Source organism: Planococcus citri, chromosome 3 (assembly GCF_950023065.1).
Source record: "Planococcus citri chromosome 3, ihPlaCitr1.1, whole genome shotgun sequence".
NCBI classification, from domain to species: Eukaryota; Metazoa; Arthropoda; class Insecta; order Hemiptera; family Pseudococcidae; genus Planococcus; species Planococcus citri.
Window position 1 is genome coordinate 58,611,385 of NC_088679.1, and position 21,929 is coordinate 58,633,313.

Below are 21,929 nucleotides of genomic sequence, written 5' to 3' on the forward strand. Positions count from 1 at the left end.
TTTTTTTTTTTGATTTAAAAATGTTTTTGAGCAAATTTTTGGATTTAAACCAGGTAAATAATGGTTGATAACACAAAATCGACCATGAGTAACCCATTATCTCTTAAAAAAGGTCGCTATGTTGAGTAAAAAAAAAAAACAAAAAAGACAGGTTTTTTGGCCAATTTTTTTTATTGATTTAAAAATGTTTTTGAGCAAATTTTTGGATTTAAACCAGGTAAATAATGGTTGACAACACAAAATCGACCATGAGTAACCCATTATCTCTGAAAAAGTAAATTTTTAATCGACTTCGCAGTTTTAAAATGGCGATATCTCACTGATTTTTCGACTTTGTGAAGTGGGGGTGGTCTCATATAATAGAAGGAGGTCTGAAGAATAACAATATGGATTCGTCTCAAAAAGGACATATGTGTCATATATACCCCTTTTTGTTATGACGTCTTCAATTTCTAAAAATGATAGGTTCAACATTACATTTTTATTGTTACAATATTTTGGTATTCACAGCTACTAGCTCTACACTCTGATTTGAATAAAATGAATGAAAAGATTACACATCATTGGAAAAAAATAATTTTCGAATACATAGTTAATAGGTACTTACCTACTTATTGTGAGAATAAGTATGAAGTTTCAATTTTGGATTTATTCCTTGCCTCTGAAGGAAACAAGACTTAATAATTTTTTGAGTAGATCTGGATTCTGGGCTTCTTCATTGTCACTATCTGTGTCATCCTGTTTCGCTTCTTCGTCTTCTTTTTCTTGTTTCCGTTTTCTGAGCTTGTCCATCTGTTTTCGTTTATATTTTTGTTCTTTATCTCTCAATTCCCTTTTTTTCTTCATTCCTCGGAAGTCAACTTTCGTCAACGCTTTCACATTCACAGTGCATACGTCTTCATCATTTGAATTTTCCAAGATGTCGTATATAAATGCGTAAAGAAACTCTTGTTCGTATTTGTATCGTATTGGTGAAACACCCAGGTCAATTGGAGTGTCCGAGGAGATATCGATGCAAGGGCATATGACAACTTCATCAGTATCTTTGAATTTTTCCAGATAAGGATGGTTGTATTTCACTTTTGCCAGTTTTCTGATAATTCGTTCTGGATATGATGGATCAAAATCTATTTTCTCATCGTATAGCATAATGCTAGAATTGACGTAGAGTTCGCAGAATTTTGATTTCTCTTTATCACTCCATAAGTTGAATTCAGGTTCTTCAGCCAATGGATCCGGTCCTGTGCTTAATGCTTTGTAGTTGCCTGAAAATATATTAAAAAATAAAATAAAAAAAATCTGTTGAAAAAAGACAGTTTGGTTTTGATAAGTGCATTTGAGTGGAATTTTGGACTGAAAGTATCGAATAAAAAAGTTGATGAGGTGCTTTGGTCAGATTTCGTTTAGTAATCAAATCATTGTTGAGAAAAAAAGTAGGTATTTTAAAAAAAAATTCATTCATGGTATGCTCGATTATAGAAATATCTAATTCCACTCAAAAGCTGAAATGCAAAATAAATTGACATAGGGTAATGTACGTATTAATTACTTTCTTTCTGACTGTCTTCTATATACATTGATCAAGGCATCAACAATTTCATTTTTGGAAGGATTGATGAATCCATAATATCGACTGATGAAAGCTCTTTCAGCAGCTCTACCAGTAAATCTGTAATCTTCCTCGTTTCTTTCTGGTGATATATTCAGCTTTATATATTTACGTATTTCCTTCTTTCTTTTATCTTGGTCTGGTTCATATGGCCAGTCTCCTGCTCTTACTCTGCTTGGAAACTCGATAATATTTCCCTCTGAACTTTCAATCGGTAATTGTGGGCTATAAGTGTACCTGGTTCTTCGTCGCTTGAATCCATCCTCGTTGACATCAATATCTAATATTTCAGGGTAACAATAAGGTCCTCCTATTGGTACTCGTATTCTTTGGAATACATTCGGGTCCCGTTGGCCAGTCTCAGTATCTTTTTTTATGGAATCTTTTCTGGTCTTCTGACGCTTTATCGGTGTCGATTTGATATTAAAGTCTCGATCTGTGTCTGCAGATGATATTGATTCGCCTGACGAATGTCCTGTCAAGGAATACGAACCTCTTGGACTCTTCTCGTCGTCTGTATCTGATGGGTATTCTGTTTGGTCGACTGATTTTCTTGGACTCTTCTCGTCATCTGCATCTGATGGGTATTCTGTTTGGTCGACTGATTTTCTCGGACTTTCTGTATGTTTTTTTCTGCCAAGTAATCTGTCTGTGAATGAGAGTGAGCCTTCATTATTTTGTTCTCCTTGTATCAGAGTGATTTCATATAAGAATAACGAACAAAAAATAATTATCAGAGCAATCGTTTTCATTTTATGAGTTATTTTCAAAATACAACCGGGCACATGTAATAACTTGATCCACTTCTTGCATATGGTACTTGATATCGAAACAAAACTCATAAATGAACTGTTAAGATTGTTGTTTTTGATGTTCGATATTTTCCCACCGATGTTGAGAAAAATATGTCATAATACTGGTATTATGAAGGTAGGTCTAGTCACCTGTGTTTACTCACTTTAGTAGGTATACCACGTCATGACACATATGTTTGAAAATGATTATTTGTTATTGTTTTTCTTCGCACTGAGCGAATCTGTTTAGTGCAAAACTTGTTCGTGTGTTACAAAATGAATTTGAATTTGATGAATTTCATTCCCACATGATTTTTCAATCATTCAGATCCTGAACTGTGCAGCTATGTCGTCCTTGAATATCCTTGGTGCATGAATTTTTTTGTCCCTTTTCAAATCCATAATTTGGGTTCTAAAACTCTATCAAAAAATGACAGCAACACGAAATTTTTGTCCAGAATTTCACCTCCTTCTCCTTCAATTTGATTCGTTGGTAGTTTGTAGTTCTGGAAATGTCCCTGAAATACTTCCCCAGTTCCAGAAATGATATCTTTCGATGTTTGGGGATAATTAACGTGGAATATTTGAGTAGAAAAAATTTTCGAAATACGATTTTACCCAAAAATGAGCAATTTTCAATTTCCAACCACTCAGCAGAGCCCTACAAGTGGTCTTTGATGTTGATGGCAATCACTCAAGTCGACGCAGAATCTCACATACGATCTCTTGAAACTGGACAATTTTTCCTGAAACAGGTTGAGTACGAACTAGAGCGAGAAAATCACCATTTTTGAAAAATGCCTCCTCTTTGGAGACCCATTTTTCCCTTCCAAGGGCACCCCTCGAGCTGAATTTTTTTCTGAGTAATTTCCAACTCAAAATGAAGGTCTCCACCGAATTCGGTCAAAATCCATCCACATTTTTTAATTTTCGATTCTTTCTAATAATCCCTCTCGTAACCAGCTCGCTGGAAAAATGAAAAAAACGTCGTAAAAAATCTAAAACTCGTTCAGCCTTTGAATAAACGTTCGGCTAACATTACCAACACGCGTAACTAATAATTTGCCTAGTCTACTATTCGAAGGCTTAATAAGATCGCGTATCCGCGTAGTAGGTACACCGGAGTGTAGATTGCTCGACGTGAAAATCCTATCAAAATAAAATTAGCACGTTTGAGTAATGCTTTTAAAGCACTTCTACAAGCATTACCAAGCCAAAATAACGCTTCAATTTTCTCCGTTTATAACTTTTAATTTGAACTTTATACGCGTGAAAACTTCGCAATATCGAGTAAAACTTGGCGCTTACCAAATTATCAGCTTCAACTATTTTACAACGGAAAACATAACACTGCAACGAGATACTACGAGTACTATTTTCGCCGCCGCCTGAATTTTTATACCGGCTTTGTTTCATCTAAATTGAAAAAAATGTGCCGGCGGAAATTTTTATTTTCTAATTAAGTTATAAATTTTGAAGCAATTACGTCTTGTTTTTCTTTTCTTTTTTTGTGGATCGTTTTATGCGCAGTAGGCTGGATATTTTGTTTTTTTTTGCTTCAAAAATAGTATAAGATGTTGGGGAAAAACGTGTGATGAAAAAATTAATGCACCTATCTTGAATAACTCAATGTCCAAAGATTGACGAAAGGAAGTCGATTTTTGTGATGTCGACAAGATGGTTGAAAGGAGTGATAGTGAGGTGGTATGATTTTTATAGTTAAGGAATTCACCAATTTCTGTAAAGGGGCTGTTTAGAAAGACGATGAATTCATTGGTTACAAGGGGGCTAATCATTTCCCTAAGGAACTTTGGAGAAAAAAAATCTTCACATCTAATTTTCTCAAAATGGAAGAAAAACTAAATGTAGAATGAATGTTTGTTAAAGTGTATCTCATCTTAAAATTTTGCTCTCTGTATAATGCCACTCTCCAGAGTTGCTGGATTTCAGGTGAAGGGAAACAATTCCTTATTTTTTGATTTTCCAAGTCAAAAATAAAGTGACGCTAGGAGCTATTCCTCCCAAGTTGAAAAAGAATTCAAAAAACAAAAAAAATGTGATAATTGAATTTTTCTTAAAAATTGTCAATTTCTGTGGTAGAACTCTTCTAAAAAGAAAAAAAAACTTTCTTTCACTCCCTTCTCCCCTCCATCCAAAAAAGTCAAAAAATCGAAATGGATGGCTCTGGTGGACAACATTACTTGAGGGACCGAAGGGGGATTCTCTCTTTAAAAGGGACTTGTCAGAAAGATCCAGGATTCCAGGTAAAATGTATAAGTTGAGAATTTTTATTGTACCTGTACCTACATTTTTTCATTATGTATTTTTTAAAGATTTTTTTTCTCTTTCAGGGAGCTCCTAATACCATTTAATTGAACGCTGTGACCTAACATTTTTGGAGATTTCCTTTCATAAGAATCAATGAATAATCCTGCGAATCTCGCGAATACTGCTTTTTTTTCTTTGTGTGTCTTCATTCTTTTTGTTTTCTAATTATTGAACTTGGAATTTTTCAATTCATAAGCATTTTCCCTTTGTGAAACTTTGAAAAAATTCACTGTGAAATTTCCAGATTGCAAGCTCGCAATATTCTAAATTCAATTCGCCAACGCCAAGCCAACTTTAAAGAACATCCGCATTTTGCAAATGGAATATTACCTCTTCTCAAAAATTTTCTGTTGGAGTGAAATAGTGAACTGAGTCGAACCTCGAATTAAAACTAGGGGATGAAGGCCCCATTTTTTCACTTTTCTAAGGACATTTCATGGAATTTTTTTTGATCTAATAAAGCTAGAAAACAAACTAAAAAGTTTGTTGAAATCAATGTAAATTGCTTAACAGGATTCAGTATTTGTAAAAGCTTCGATTTAATTATATTGGCCGAAAAAAATTAATAATTACAAAAAAATGAATTGACTATTTTTTTTACCATGTCTTCTAATTTTTTTTTTTTTACCCTAATTGGCATCTATTGCTTGAAGCGACTAAAAAAATCAAAATTGAGAGTTTACCTATATAGAGATTATTTGCTCGAATTTTCGTCAAAAAAATTTAATAGACGTATTTTTGGGTTTAAAAATTCTGGGACCACCAAATATGTAGGTAAACACATCGTTTTTCACAAAAAAACTACTTTTTGGAGATTTGTTGAGGACGAAATTAGTCAATTTTTTTCTTTTTTTTATTCCATTTGTTTTTATAGAAAACCTGTATTCTTAGGGGGTATCAAAATCATTTATTCAATTTTTTCACACTATACCTATTGTTTGCATTGATGTATGTACATATCAACACTGTAGCAAGTGTTTTTTGGACGCCATTAAGTTTTGCAACAGTTCAAATACATACTTCCCCAAAAATAAAAAATATTTATATCATACCTTTAAACAGTCATCGGTGATCTAAAATTTTGAAAATAGGGGGGGGGGGTTTAAAATAAGAGAACGAAAATTAATATAGGTTTTCAATTTTTGTACCCTGGTAAAAAAAATAGAAAACTCTACTCGACGCGAATTTTGGGTTTAAAACAAATTTAGGACTTTGAGGGGTTTATTTTTCACAAACTTCGTTTTTTTGGTTGGAGGTAGGGGGGGGGGGCTAGAGAGGGTAAAAAAAACTGGGCCGTTACCCCTATGAATTGATAGTACTTTTCATAATTGTTTTAGAAATTGACCACATATGGATGTTTTTTTTTCGAATTTTGTTTAATGTGTTCTTTTTATTGAGGGGATAAGTTATGCTAGCTAAAGTAATAAAATCAACATTGATGAAAAGACCAATCACATTGAGTTGATTTCACCTGTATAAATTAATTCTTTCAGTAGGCACTTCTCTGAAGACAAAGCATTTATGTGAATAGTAATCTCTCGTAATTTGAAAAATTTATATTTTGAGTTGAAATAATTCATTTTTTGGATAAAATACGTAAATCCAAATTTTCCCCGCTGCGATGATTTTCTCTGATTTTAATTCGGTACTGGGATATGCTTGAATCTTGGATCAATAGTGGGTACTGGGTAGGCTTTAAAATCATTTTCTACTTCGTTATTCATACGCTGTCTACTTCAGTAGGAGACACAGCTAATCTTAAGTGGGTACAGATATACCTATGCTACATAAAGAAGCTCGTCGTATTCTAACACACCTTTGGATTTTTAAAAGGTTTGCCATCACCTTTATCTTTTCCGTTCACCAGAGGTGGTATAGCTGGCCAATTTGAATAACAATCAAAGCAACGAGCCTCACCACAAACAAAGCCTACATCGAAGGGTACTCCGCGGACCAGACCTAGACACTGCTTCATACATTATTCGAACGACTTGATCGCTGAACTTTCGATACGAATCAATTTCCACCTCATAGTAGGTACTGTAGGTACACATATCTACATACCTACGTACAAATCGCATATAATTTTAACCAGCTAATCGTCATCTCCCATCAGATCTTTTACTTTTTAACTCTACTCTGGGCAGATAACGGCTCGGCGAAGGAAAAAAATGCCACCGCGATGTCACGTGTAGCATTTTTTTTTTCACTCAGTCATCGAATCAATGAATTAAAACGATGTATCGATAAATAATCCGCCCTTCTCGGGCAGGTGTTCTAGGAAATCGGAATTTAACGGGAGCCCTTTAACGCTGGCATTTCTACCTCCAGCTGTGATTTTTTTTTTCAAAATGCCATTTTGTCTTGTAGCCATTACTTTTTCTTAAGGTTTTCGATTATTGTACCGGGACGAGCCGCGATTCAACGTACCAGAAGTAGCGGACAGATGACACCGTGTTATGACATAAAGCACAATGAAATAGATACCTACCTAGCGTTGCGGTTGAATATATGTCCCTTTTTACAAAACCCACTACAATAAGCTACAATATGTACCTTGCAACAATGGTATACACGACCATCTTTGTATACTTCTTTTTGTTATTGCATCGACTAACTTACCTAATATTTGGCGCTTTTAGGCTTTTTCCCTCGCCACACAAACAAGCAACAACAACAACATTTTACGCAGATTTATTATTTTTATCAGTATACCAAAGTTGAGCATATTCTTGCTACATAAGTAGATACTATACATAACTTCGCTACTGCCAACACCGCCCAGGATAAACAAATTTCCCTTCTTTGCGATTTATGACCTTCCTAAAAAATATTTTGGAGAAGAAAAAAAGAAACACCAACGAAATACATTCCAACGATTAAACTATACACACGTGCTCTTCTGTATGCATATTTATACGCTTTCGTACGTAAGTAGAAACTTTCAACGTAAACTTTGCCAACCTATGTGATTTATACGAAATGAAAATTTCAATTCGGTTCCTCCGTAATATCTATTTCTATCCTACCAATACTTCAAAATACATATTATTCTACTACCCTTGCTCGACCTTCTTGGCACAGCAGCAGCGTAAAAGTCATGGCTAAAAGTACATCTTTACATACGCCAATCTACTTATATAGGTAGGTATCTGTTCGACGAAAATCGTGCAGGAATCTTGTATTGTGTTATGAATCATACAACTCGTATAATAATTGACATACGACTCATATCCGCTACCAACTTATTAAAATATCGCTAATCATTATTCAATATTTTGAACGAAATCTAATTTGTAATGCCCACATAGAGTACGTTTTGAAACGTGCGTCGTGTTTGATAATTAGTCATTGCTAGATTGAGCCAATAAAATGTAGCTGGCTTATTTGAACGAATAGGATATGAATTATTACACGTACCTATCATACAAAATTTCCAAATTAAGAACCGCTACTAGGTGAGGCCAACTTCGCCGATATTATCTAATCTACACGCCCCATCATTCATTATTTTGTTATAAATATGTTTTATTGAGTGATCGTGTGGATATGAGCTTGATAGATCAAAGCAAACTAGAGTAGTGTAGGATATGTATGTATTAAGTATTTAATTTGGGTACCTAATATCATGATTTAATTCGCTGCTGAATTTAACAATCAAATTCAAAATTGTGATTTTTGACATCAGACAAAACAAAAAAGTATCTCAAAATTCATCATTTAAAAAATTTTGGCTGCTTGATTTCATTTTTCAATTAGTATTTTTGAAGGTTCAAATTTGATTGATTTTCCATTATAAAATAAAAAATTTATTCGAAGTTCGATATAAAGCTCAAAGACTTGATATCGCAATTTCAATTACCCAAAGTGGCATATTTCAATTATTCTAAAAAAAAAAAAACAAAAAAAAGAAATAATTTTTTTCAAAATTTTTAAATTGAAATTATAATTTATAAATATATATTCGTACATGTCCCTGACTCCATTTTTGATATTGGCCTCAATTAATCTCCACCATGGAAGGGGGAGGGGGTTCAAAGATTTTGGGACCGTGGCGTAAAAATTTCCATCGTCGTGGTGCATTTTTTTGCTGTTAGAACACTGATATTTTGACTTGATATAGCAAAGAAAATACATCCGATGACTAAGTACGAGTATAGTAAATTATATAGGTACCTACTTACATGAAAATTCATCAGAAAATATTTCCTAACATCATAATTTTAAAATTGTCTACACCATCCATATAAAATACCCATGACGAGTACAACACCAGTGTGGGAAAAAATTGTGAAAATCTTTAAAACATGGAATTAGAAAACATTTTCTGGAAAAGTTCCATGTATTGATATTATAGTACGTGGCCATCGAATATACGTATTTTATTTGTTTTCAGGTGAAAATATGAGGCCTAATAACGAAAATAATGCACCACGGTGATGGATATTGAATGTGGGACATGATATAATTTCACTCCATTTTCAATTTCAGACTGACTAAATCGATACCTAGGACCTAGGTACATTATGTGCATTTCAAATGTAAATTTTACATTTGAAATGCACATACCATTTTTATCAATCATTCAAAGCAATGTAGCCACTCATTGCCATCAAAAAATATTTTAAACATGATAAAAAAAAATCTGAAAAATGACCACGGCAATGGACACTAAAGTCAGGGGCAGACTTTGAACTCTCCGTGAAGTCATTTAATCAAAGTTTTGAGGTCAACCAATAGCGTAAAAATGTCTGAAATTTCATCTAAAATAACTTCTTTATAATATACCTACCACTTTTTTGTGTGGTAAAATGCATATTTCTATTATAAAAAACGGGATTGAAAAAAAAATGTGCTGGGACATACCACGACTAGGAACTTTTGATCATTCAACCGATTCCATGGGGGATCGCGATTTCTTCTGCTCCCAATCCTCAGTGAACTCTGGTGAGAAAATAATTCCCTATTTTTTATTTTTTACATTTTTGAAAAACTTGGGCAGCGGTGGGTTTTTCAATTTTCAAAAATGTTCAAAAATCCAACTTCAAAGCAAAACTTTTAAAATTAAAAAAATATTTTCCAACACTTTTAAAAATCTCTTTTGAGTAAAATGAACTCTAATGAGATATTAACCCCATCCTTAGAAAACCAAGTTGGTCCCTTAGAATATCTGAAATTCGTATTTTACATTAAATTACAGCTATTTTAGGTGGTCAGCTTAATTTTCAATGGAAGGGGCTAAAATCTTCATGAGAGTTTGTTTTACTCAAAAGTGACTTTTTAGAGATAACAGAACTTGACATTTTGAAATTTTACAGTGAATTTGTATTTTATAAAATAAAAAATGGAGAATTATTTTCTCACGAGAGGTCACCACTTCGGGGGTTGGTAGGGAGGAAAATCCCAACTTTGAAAATAAGGACCATCCTAATGTACCTACCTAAATCATTCAATACCTACCTACTTTGAGGTCTTTCTGTGCAAGTATTTTCTTCATCGCGATTTTATGTAACTCATCCTTCAATTTGTAAGTTGGGCAAAAAGTCATAATAGGTAATTTTGTTCATTTTTCAAAGAACTATCGACCCTCATGGTCAAAACTAACTTTAAGTCAAAACTCAAAATTGGATTCTGGCTTTTAGATTTTAAAAATGTATTTTGCTCCTTCAATTTTCAAAATAGGCAACTTGTTTATCTTTTGTGTTTTTTTACTCGTACCAGGTTATATCCAAATCTGAAGTTTGTACCACCACTCCCCAGACACCCTGTATAGGTATAAATTCAACGTTGAATCGAAACGTATAAATGGTTTCAAAAAATTTCCATCGAATAAAACTATACTTTCTATCTTGAAAAGACCCAACCACGTGGATATACAAAGGTGAACCAGGAGAATGACTGGAAGGAGTACACAGTTTAAAAAGTTGACTAACGATAAGTTTTTATTAATTTATAAACGTCTGGCAAAGTCGCGACGTAACAAAGGCCTGTGTACGGTTTAATGAAAGAAAATCATTAACGACGACGACCAACAAGAAAGGCAAGGACGACGACGACGACGACGTCGACGTCGACGTACGACAGAATACTTCCACGTATAGTTTTCCACATCGAATGAAAAGCATTACCCTTTATTACTTGCAATTTTTACGATAGCATGGATCGCGTCTTCAGTAGTGATTTGGTGCCGGCATTTGTAGTAGCAATTGATCATTGGCAATTGTTACGATGAGTTAGTGTGGGGTATGGTATGGTGCGAGGGTGAACGGGTATGATTTTGGTATGCGATTATCTGTGGAAACGAGAGGACGAAATTGATGAGCTGTGACCATCTATACTAACCCTCGTTTGGTACTGGTTTCGGTGTGTCGCTGTCGATGCCGGCTCGCGTAGCTCGTATTGGGGTTGCGACCCCTTTTTACTATATACAACACTGTCGTGTTGTCGATTGTAACACAAAAGGGATCTTGAGGGTGTGATGGCTCATCTTCGAATCGAAAGAATACACTCTTTCCTTCTGTTTATTGCCGTCTAAATCACAGTTTATCCGCTTAAATGAAATTTTCAGCGACGCTATTTCCTCTCTCCGACTGCATCGTAAAGGTTATATTTTCCAGTATTTGTACGCCAAAGTCGCAGCACAAAAACAAAAGAATGTCATCGTGTCTTGAAAACGACTTAATTCGAGTTCATTTACTAAACGCAGTAGCCTTTCTCGATCGAGGGTGTAGAATCGCAGATGTAGATTTTATCTTATACGTAATTCCTTCTGCCCCCTTGATTCTTAAAAGCATTCCGAACAGGAAACACAAGCGGTTAGAAATTTGTACCGATGAAATTTTCAACACGTTGTTGTGTGAATTATTAGACAACCTGTATCGTAAAAAAGAGCAGAAGAGAGTACTCATTCGGGATATAACCATTAACCTTCATAATTCTTCGAATTATATGGACGTTTTGACATCGAGTGTTTATTACAGTTTGTCTCAGTAGTGTAGGTACATACACATGTAGGTACCTACTCGTATTTGCGTTTATAATTAGCAAATTTGTTACTGTCTTGCGGCTACAACTTACATTCTTTATTATTGTCACATTAGCACTGTGTGTTGATTTGAAATGTAATTTTACCACTAAAACCGTATGATTTACAAGAAGTTTCGTTTATACCGGGATTAACAATTTTTCACTTGCGAGTGTTTAGAAATTAACTAAATATTTTATATCTCGCGTTGCCACTTATTATGATATTTTTATTACATTTACCGAGATACAGAAGGTAATTTGCGAGTTTATCTTACGTCGTGGACGATTTGTTTTCGGAGTTAGTTTACCAATGTATTTTTGGATGGAAATTTTCTCAATATTATAAATAAAATTAATGTTTCAAAACAATACTTAAATTAAAAATAACCAGGGTCATACTCTTTTCTCAGTGGAAAGATTCATTTGAAATTGGGTATAAACAACGCCTACTAATGTTTAATTAATTGGAGAAAAACTCTATCGATGTTTTTCATCGTGTAGGTGGATTTCCTTCAGTTTTGTAATGCGACGAGAGAGTTGATGTTATTTTACGGGGGTTTTCTTTCCGTTTCATACATTCTTTGTATCGAAGTTGAATAATTTTTAAAAACAGAAATTTTTAGAGAGAAAATATTTTTTTATTTCGTTACTTAGCAGGAAAATAAAGACTACGAAATGATATTCCATTGGATGGAGATACCCATCTATGTTGAAATGTCAAGTAAGTGGGATAGGTATTTCAAAATTTGAGTGATACCTATAACAACTTTCTTTTTTGAAATTTTAAACCTGGATCCCTACCTCTATACCTACTCGTGCAGCATGTTGAAATTGAAAATATCAAATGGTCTTCAAGGTAACGTGTAACACTTCAAGAAAATGAAAAACTGTTTGCAAAAAAATTTTAAAGAGTTTTTTTTCTTGAAAAGTTCGAACAAAATACCTACCTATACAAAACTAAAGCAATATGCATATATTCACTAAAAAATTTAATTTAATGAAAGTTAGACACGTATTTGTGATTTCCAGGGTATCTTTTTCTTCATTGGCCCAAAAAAATATTCGATAATAAAAATGAAAAAAAATTCTACTAGGCAACGATTTGCCTCCAAATATTCAAAGACCGCATTTCATCAGAGAATCACAGATCAGAAATTTTCACTGCTCACCATTAAAACTCTTATTTTTCAAAATTCAAAAAGCACTATCCGAATAACTAGATACTTTTTTTTTAGTAATTTTTTTATCATTTCAATACAATCGCAGATAGGAAAAAAATTCTCAAATCACCCATCATCATTTCAGGCAAAAGAAGAGCAGCTGATTTATTCACAACATTCTTGTCAAAATGCAACAACATATTTTCATTTCATTAGGTACTTTTGAATAAGAAGCATGACTTTCAGAACTACACACGCAGGACACCGCGAATAATTAATGAGTTTATGTTTGGTAATTTAGTAGATATAAATATGTATTATAATTAGACATTCTGAGTTGACACGCTTTTTTATCTCATTTTTACACTTCGCCGATTTTTAAAAAATGAACAATGTATACGAATATGAAATGAAACTAGACACCGTGTGTAACAGTGTGCCTTGTTACCAAAGTACAACCCAATTTTTAAAAAAAACAACACAATTTTGGATTTTGAAAGCAGAACGCGATTTTGATTTTGAAAGCACAATGCAATTTTGAAAAAAAACACAGCGATTTTTTAAAAAACACGCACACAACAAAATTTAAAAAAACAAAGCAATTTAGGAAAAAACACGATTTTGAAAAAAAGCACAACGCAAATTTGAAAAAAAGCATAACGCGAATTTGAAAAAAAGCACAACACGGTTTTGGAAAAAGCACAACACGAGAAAAAACGCAATTTGGATTTCAAAAGCAGAACACAATTTTGATTTTGAAAGCACAACACGATTTGAAAAAAAAGCAAAACGCGATTTTGAAAAAAGCACATCACAATTTTGAGAAAAAAAAGCACAACACAATTTTGAAAAAAAAGCACAACGTGATTTTAGAAAAAAGCACCCAACACAATTTTGAAAAAAACAACGCAATTTCAAAAAAACAAAACTAATTTTGAAAAAAAAAGAACAACACAAATTTCAAAAAAAGCACAATGGGATTTTGAAAAAAACACATTGCAATTTTAAAAAAGAGCACAACGCAGTTTTGAATATCAAAACGCGATTTCAAAAAAGAGCACAATGCAATAAAAATGGGATTTTGAAAAAAAACACGTGATTTTGAAATAAAACACAACGCAAATTTGAAAAAAAGTACAACACAATTTTGAAAAAAAGCACAATGCAAATTTGAAATTATAACGTGATTTTGAAAAAAAAGCCCAACCCTATTGACAAAATTATGCACAAAAACAGGTGTGTAGATGCGTAATGAGTGAATTTGGACTTTTTTCAAAAAAATACATGCGATTCAGCCTGCGAATAGCATGCGTAAAAGCAATGTCAAAGCATGTAAAATAAAAGAAAAATTTAAAAAAATTTCTGCCCTGGGTGGGAATCAAACCTGGGACCCATGGTTTCAATTTTTCCGCGTCACCTAACCAACTTGGCCACTTCGCCGCTTGAGAAGAGTGAAGTTATTTCCGCATAAATGCTTGTGCGTTGTATATTATTAAATTTTAAAATTTTTCTTCCAAGTCCAAAAAGTGCAAACATTTATGGGGAAATAACTCCCATCTTTGCAAGAAGCGAAGTGGCTGAGTTGGTTAGGTGATGCAGAAAAACAGAAACTGCGTGTCCCAGGTTCAATTCCCACCCAGGGCAGAAGTTTTTTTAAATTTTATTTTCATTTTACATGCTTTAACATTGCTTTTATGCATGATATTCACAGGCTGAATCGCATGCTTTTTTTGAAAAAAGTCCAAATTCACGCATGCTTGTGCTATGCATAAAAGCATTCATTTTAGCATGCTATCGCATAATTTTTGTCAATAGGGAATGTGACTTAAAAAAAGCACAACGCGATTTTGAAAAAAAACAACGCAAATTTGAAAAAAAGCACTACGAGATTTTGAAAAAAAGCACAACGCGATTTTGAAAAAAAGCACAACGCGATTTTGAAAAAAAGCACAACGCAATTTCAAAAAAGCACAATGCAATTTCGAAAATGAAAACGCGGGGCTCTAAATTGCTTCCAATCGATTAGCGGGGTTATAAGATAGGTATCCACCTACACACTAAATTTCAGCTTTCTAGCTCAATCAAGTAAAATTTTGAGTTTTTAAAAAATTTTTCAGTTCTTTGATTTTAAAAAATTCACCAAAAAATGATTTATTAGACCTGGAATATTGATACAAATTCTCAAAGAGGAAGGATTTTGGAGAAAAAATGTTCTGTTGCCCCTAACCCCTCCCGAACTTGTTTTAGGAAAAACGGCTCAGTTTTAAAAAATAGTATTTCAGATCTTGTACGTATCAACCCAGTGTTGCCAGACGTACGAAAAAATCCGTATTTGTACGGAAATTTGAAATTTTGAAAAAAGACAACGAATTTTCCAAAAAATAAGGGGAAAATACGGAAATTTCAGTTTTTCTGCTTGATAAATGCTGAAATCTACCATACCTACTTATTTCAAAGCCTATAGTAATTGTGATTTCTTTTCTCTGACGTACGAAAAATCCTCATTTGTACGAACATTTTTAATTGAAATGTGGAGCTCATTACAAAAATAGCTCTATTTCAGTTTGAAAAAAGAAATGGGAGAGATGCTTTTCTCCACTGCATTGTATGGATGTATCTGTATAATATAAGCGAAGCGCTTTAAAAATTTTTCTGGGAGTAACACGTATTATACTCATTTACTGATGTTGGTAAAAAAATCACTTCAGAGTGGTTTTTTGTCTTGCTTGTTATTTATTTTCATTATTAACAAGGGCTATTTTTGCAATGAGCTTCTCAAATGCTTTGACTGTTTTTACTTTTTTATCCAAAAATGAAAAAAAATTTTACTTTTATAAGATTTTGTGCGTATTTTTCGTGTTTAAAACTCCTTTTGGACAAAAGTATACAATATTTTCCAGTTTTTTTTTATTGGTTATTTTCAACTAAAAAAAAATGGTACGGATTTTTTATATTGAAAATTTTGGGTTTAGTACGGTTTTTTTCTCGAGTACCTGGCAACGCTGTATCAATCTATGTCTATATCATTGCTGTCAGAAAACAAGACCACTTTTAAAGTTCTACCAAGTGTTGAAAATTTACGAATCGTTTTTTTTTTCGCGTTTTGAAAAGATTTTGAATACGTTTATGGTGCGAATACGCAATCAAATCCACAAAAATCAGGCTCGGCAGTATTGGTGATTCAAGATACACGAGCTAGGTACGTATGTCTATGTACATACATGCGAAACGTGTTGCAAGTCTTTGGTTCAACTTACTTATTCAGCTTTATCGGAAACACTTGTTCTTTACAAAAGTGATTCATGAAATGATGTATACCTAATACCTTTTAGACACCCACCCACCGAAGAAACCTATCGCAAAAGTGATTACAAAAAGGGAAACATTCAACGCACTCGTACTCATAGATTTCGCGATTTTTCTACAATAAGGTTGTTCTATGCTAGAGAATTTTTTAACGAATTCGTTTTCAAAAAATTGATTTTTTTCGTTTCTTGGAAATTTTAAAATTGGTTTGCGATTAGGTAGCTGGCAACGAAATTTTCAAATTTAATATCTTCCCGAGTATACCTACAGAAATCGATCGTATTTTACGGAAAATGAAGATGAATTTCGCAATACTGTTTTCTCTCATGATTACGAGTAAGTTTTCAGTATTCGAGAATACTGAACGGAATGGCATTACCTTTACAATTACGTGCTTCTGAAAATTTTTTTTTGCTCACATCCCTCATTGGTTGTTGGTTCATATGTATGAAAAAAATCTCTGAAAATTTTAGCCACTACATAAAAATTGAGTCATACCGGGTGCTCAGTTCATTTTATGAAAAATCCCAATTTCTGCATCTTCGGTGCTCTATACCTACAGAATCCCTTTTCTAAAAAATCAATAGAATACACCGATGGTGTTTTGGAAGAAGGGCCAAACTGAATTTTTCAAGATTTTTTTCACTCAGGGGAACAGTGCCTGCTATAACATCCAGAGTTGGACAGATAAAAAGGGCCAAACTGTTTCAGAGCCAAGCGGTATCATTCAGTTTAGCTGTGGCCTGTGAGACAGTTTGGCCCTTTTACTTTTCCATCTCCGGTTGTTAGAGCAGTGTTTCACCGAGAGAAAAAAATCTTGAAAAATGCAGTTTGGCCCTTCTTCCAAAACACCATCCCGCTAACTCGGTAAACAAATGTATTCACTTGTAACTCGATCTCTGAAAACGAGCTTCTTGAAATTTTGCTCATTCCAATATAGTAAACTGAAAAAAAATCAATAAAAATTACTATTTCAGCATAGTAACCGGATCCCATTCAAAAATAATAGTGATTTTTACTCAGCCAAACAATACATTTTACCTATAGAATTAGGTAAAATTTATTACTCTCATAGTAAAATTTACTAATCTCATAGTAAAAATCGCAATATTTTTGAATGGGATCCGGTTACTGTGTGAAATAGTAAAAATTATCCATAATTTTTTTTCCGTGTACCTATACTAGAGGATAGTCTTTTATCTCTAAGTACCTACACCGCACAATTTCTCGCCGATTAACCGACAAATGGCAATAATCTTGAAAATAATTTCGAATTATCATTTTCCATCACCACAGAGAATTTTTCAAAAATTATCGAGATGATTAAGCAATAGAATTTAATCGGATAAAGATGCCGTTCGTTGGTCGAAAAAAGATTTTTTAAAATTTCAATGAAAAGTTTTCCTGTTGGTAGAATTTGAAAATTTTAAATTTGAGGCGCATAGGTACTTCACATTTCACAGATGTGACTACCGACTACTTCGATTGATGCAGTACCTTAATGTACTCTCAACTTCGTTAAATACTAGGTGCGATATCATTCTATCGATCAACCGAAAATTTGAACAAGTTATAAATCCGATTGTCGCGGTCGGTGCTAAATAATAACGTTTTTAGTTTGTTTTTTTTTTTAAAATGATGAATGATAATATAGATTAGGTACCTATCTAGATCACATCTTTTCATGTAAGTAGGTATATGAAAGTTCGAAGGTATCAAAAAAATTGCACAGGGGCTAAAGCCAAATAACACGATTTTATCAAAAATTCTTTCTCTTTGAGGGGCTTGATCTTCCCTCCAAGAGCAAATCCGGAACCAAAAAATTGTATGAGTGACTTTTAACTCAAAATGAGGGTCAGCACTGAACTTGTTCAGAATTCTCCTAAATTTTTTCGCGATCCATCTCAACGTACAGGGTGCCCAGAAATATCGAGTACCCCTAAAAAAGTTTTCTACTAATATACTTTGGTTGGTCACAGTGAATGATAATAATGATAGCACATGATTGGTTGTTGGACTGGAGAGATACCATTCGACCAATCATATGCATCTATTTCACGTTGCTAACCTATATTTTTAATGACAAACTTTCTTTGGGGTGCTCGATAGGTGTAGGATGCCACGTATATGACCCTGTAAATTGCGACATAAGTTTTGAATTTCTGCTTCGAGCAGATGAATTAGGTGCATAAAAGTATTACAATGGACGACAAGAAAAGGCAAAAGGGTTTTGACCAAGTTTCTTAGAGACACCCTCATTTTGAAGTGAAAGTTGGCCAGAAAAATTCCACATCTGAGGGTGTCCCTGGAGCATGTGATGTGAGCCCTCATAGAGGAAGAACATTTTGAACAAAAATTCATTTTTTTTCGCTCCTAACCCCATACGAATACTTTTTTAAAAATTCGGTCCAATCTCGAAAAAATATGGTACCGTTTTGAAAACCTTTTCTTTACGAATGTTCTTGATACGTTTAAGTATTTCGAATTTACGAAACGAAAAATTGACTGCATTCGTGATTCAGGACACATATGTACATTCGTTACTCATATTTTATTGATTTATTCGGTGTCATTCAGGAATTCTGAGTAGGGGTGGCTCTAATTTATACGTAGATAATTGGGACTATTTTTCCTTGCAATTTTTTCAGCTCCTACTCCCTAAAGTTCTGATCCATTAGTTTCTGCCTCAAAATTCTTCTAAACAACTCTCTTTTCAGTAGGTACTAAAAAACTTTTCAATGTTGAAAAATTCAACCATTTGACCTTTTCCGACCTTGATGTGAGATCGGTTTGAAAAATGTCCTGCTTGAAAAATTTCAACCAAAATTGGTCAATTTTTTATTTTTTAACCTTTAGAGGATTTTCAATGAAAATTTAACAATTGAATTTTTTCCCTGGGAGCGAGGTTCCTTTATTTTATTACCTCATGGCAAAATCGAAACGTAAGGAATTTATTTTTTCTTACAATACAATAACTTCAGAGGGTAGGATTTTGTTGAACGTTTGAATTATAACGCAACATTTTCCTTATTCGAACAAATAAAAAGAAAGGAATTCTTAGGTATATAATTATTTCTTTATTCTGATAAAAAAAAAATAATGAATTCCGTTCATATATTTTCTTATAGTTTTTGGCCTACCCCGTGCATTTGCTGCTGGCGGTTCATCGCAAGAAGATTCAAACGAGGAACCATCAGCACCAGGTAAATAACAAATTTTAATTCGATTGCAAGGATTGATCGTATGAACTGACTGGAAATTTTTGAAACAAAAATTCTAATCAAATTTCAGTAGCGTTTGATTTGGATGCAGCAAAAGTGCTACTAAATGGAATGCTGGACTATTTTAATGGCCTTGGAGCATTGAAAGGAGATTACCAAACACTTAAAAACGGTGAGTAATAACTTCGGAAGTTCAGAGCCTAATTATATTAGACACCGATTTCATGAGGAGGACCCGGAGGAAATTTTGAAAATATCCTTAAAAGTAAAAAGTATATGCATGAAAAATTCATAGGTATACTTATTTGCTTCCAAGGTAACCAAAAACGTTGAAAATTATGTCGTATCGAATATGTATTGGTAAAAGAAAATAGGGAAAAGGCTGGATAAGAATTGTTTCAAGTCGAAAATAATTTCAAAATTGCTGGAACCTTGGATGTAATTGAAATTCACAGAAGTTTTGTTGTTGGTTAATTTATAACGATGAATTACGAATACTAATTTAAATGTGAAAATCGCGATTTTTTGCGTATACCTAGAAGACGAAGGAAGAAAAGTAGGCAACGATTTTGTCGGCTCCAAAACTTATGTGATTTTGCAAAGATAGCCGGAGAATATTTTCAAAATCCGGGCCTAAGAACGATTTACTTATACCTTGCTCGAGAATTCCTTTTATTTTCTAACTGTCGCGATCTTAATAGTAAATCTTATAATTATCAAATGTTTAGGAATCACTAACGCGGGCAATGCAGACAGTGAGTCAATTTATTATTCAAATTATATCGAATAGTATAGGTACATGCGTCCATTTTTTGTAAGTATTCTTTATCCTGATTTTGGTGTCGTTTTTAGGTGTAATAGCAGCTGGTAAAGAAATACTCAATGCCAAGGGTAGTCAAGGAAATCTTGTAGAGAAGGCAGAAAAGGATGTGAATGTCGCTAGAACAATGATAGGTACGTAAGTAAGAATTTCAATAATACCTTCAATACCTACAATTATATTTACGTAGGTATCCAAGTTATGTGTTTGTGAAGGTCGTAGTTGAAGAATGGAAAAAAATCCCATTTTGATTTTTTAGTACGAATATTTGCGGGACTGGGGATGTTTCGAACTTTTTACTAGGGGAATTCGAATTATAATTTTATTGTCTCCTACAAAATTCTTAAAAATTACAATTTTTTTTCTATTTCAGAAAAAATTGACACTTACAAGCAAGCTTTTTGGAAATGTAAGTCTTTGAAAGTATCAATTACGTACCTAACTACTCGTACATAATTTAAAATTTTATAATAATACCGCCTAACTTTTTCCAGTGTTGGATGATGCCGGTCTCGACGGTAAGTAAAAATCACTCTTTTCTTTCAGATAAAAAAAAAACTGACATACGGTAGCCTAATGCTTGAGAGAACCTCGCCTGTAACTGTAGAAAAAGTTTATCTTTTTTTTTCTTCATTTTAATTAAGAGCGAAACATGATGGATTTTTTGTGTTGAACAATTGAACCGTCACAATTTGAAGGTTTCATTTAAAACCTGAAATTTGACAAGCTGGATTACACTTTTGAATTTTTTTTCGAATTTTGGAAAATTTAATTTCAAGTTTTAAAAGTTTGCATTAAAATGGTGCCGTACGAATTAAATTTGGATCTTAGGTACCTACCTAGGTACACTGAAAAAAATCACTTTAGTAAAAATTACTAGAAAATGTATAGTAAAGGAGACCCCTGGTCATTTTTTGTAGTATTGACTACATTTCATAGTACGTACAATTGAGGTTTTCTCTGATAGTGTGAAAATACTAAATTAATTCCAGGAGTGTTATCATGTCTAAAGCAATTATTCTTTATATTGCAGGTAGCCGAGTACCTTTAGCAAGTAAGATAGTGGGATTATTTCGATTATCTATGTTCGATTGAAGATCGGTGATCAAAGTTGCAATGAAATATGAAAGAATTATTATCGGTTAATATGATTTAAATATTTTTTTTTTGCAGCAAGATTGATTGCGATAAGAAAAAAATGTACGGAATCCTTGCCTGAATATTAAATGTATTCTTCAACCCCGATGGATTCTACACAGAGATCGATAATATGAAGGTGTATGTGCAGACCGAATGATTCTACAACGTTTGTGAGTTAATTTTAAGTTAACCAAAAAAAAAGTCTAAAAATAAAAAAAAAATTATGGTACCTAATATTTTAAGCTGCGAATATGTAAGTATTTCACGCTTCGGCGAATTTGTTTTACCCATTAGATATTAAGAAATAATTTAAGCAATAATTATCTTGGAATTATACGTATGTATTACCTATTAAACTTTCACATTTGCATTCACAAAGCGTGTTATTTTTTCAAATTATTCGTGAGTATATTATTCTGAATGAAAAAATTTCTATCTACATCTGGTACCTAAAAATCAGTTAAAACAAAACAAACAGACATTTTCCCAACTTCCGTTTTGAAAAAATAAATCGGTTGGGTGTGT

General features: G+C 33.3%; 2 protein-coding genes across 3 annotated transcripts; one reads left to right on the top strand and one right to left on the bottom strand.

Annotated features, from left to right (window-relative positions):
* Nucleotides 1-491: 491 nt before the first annotated feature.
* On the bottom strand, nt 492-2,442 carry LOC135841406 (uncharacterized). The gene is made up of 2 exons (XM_065358345.1): nt 1,550-2,442; nt 492-1,265 (listed from the first exon to the last, which is right to left on the bottom strand). Exons 1-2 carry the CDS (start codon nt 1,575-1,577, stop codon nt 649-651), a joined length of 645 nt encoding a protein of 214 aa, XP_065214417.1. The 5' UTR covers nt 1,578-2,442; the 3' UTR covers nt 492-648.
* Nucleotides 2,443-16,337: 13,895 nt separating this feature from the next.
* LOC135840962 (uncharacterized) lies at nt 16,338-21,687 on the top strand. Of its 2 annotated transcripts, XM_065357722.1 has the most exons (9): nt 16,338-16,559; nt 19,352-19,426; nt 19,515-19,616; nt 20,173-20,199; nt 20,297-20,398; nt 20,638-20,673; nt 20,759-20,782; nt 21,298-21,318; nt 21,438-21,687. In XM_065357722.1, exons 1-9 carry the CDS (start codon nt 16,517-16,519, stop codon nt 21,488-21,490), a joined length of 483 nt encoding a protein of 160 aa, XP_065213794.1. In that variant the 5' UTR covers nt 16,338-16,516; the 3' UTR covers nt 21,491-21,687. The 2 variants fall into 2 exon arrangements, with proteins under 2 accessions (XP_065213794.1, XP_065213795.1); XM_065357723.1 differs by lacking the exon at nt 20,173-20,199.
* Nucleotides 21,688-21,929: the final 242 nt, after the last annotated feature.

Bases quoted from the DNA above. Each gene is read 5' to 3' on its own strand.
- LOC135841406 (XM_065358345.1), bottom strand. From the start codon at position 1,577: ATGTATATAGAAGACAGTCAGAAAGAAA. The intron at 1,266-1,549 runs GTAATTAATACG...ATATATTTTCAG, and splicing joins AGAAGACAGTCAGAAAGAAA to GCAACTACAAAGCATTAAGC.
- LOC135840962 (XM_065357722.1), top strand. From the start codon at position 16,517: ATGAAGATGAATTTCGCAATACTGTTTTCTCTCATGATTACGA. The intron at 20,399-20,637 runs GTACGTAAGTAA...TTTCTATTTCAG, and splicing joins TGTCGCTAGAACAATGATAG to AAAAAATTGACACTTACAAG. The intron at 21,319-21,437 runs GTAAGATAGTGG...TTTTTTTTGCAG, and splicing joins TAGCCGAGTACCTTTAGCAA to CAAGATTGATTGCGATAAGA.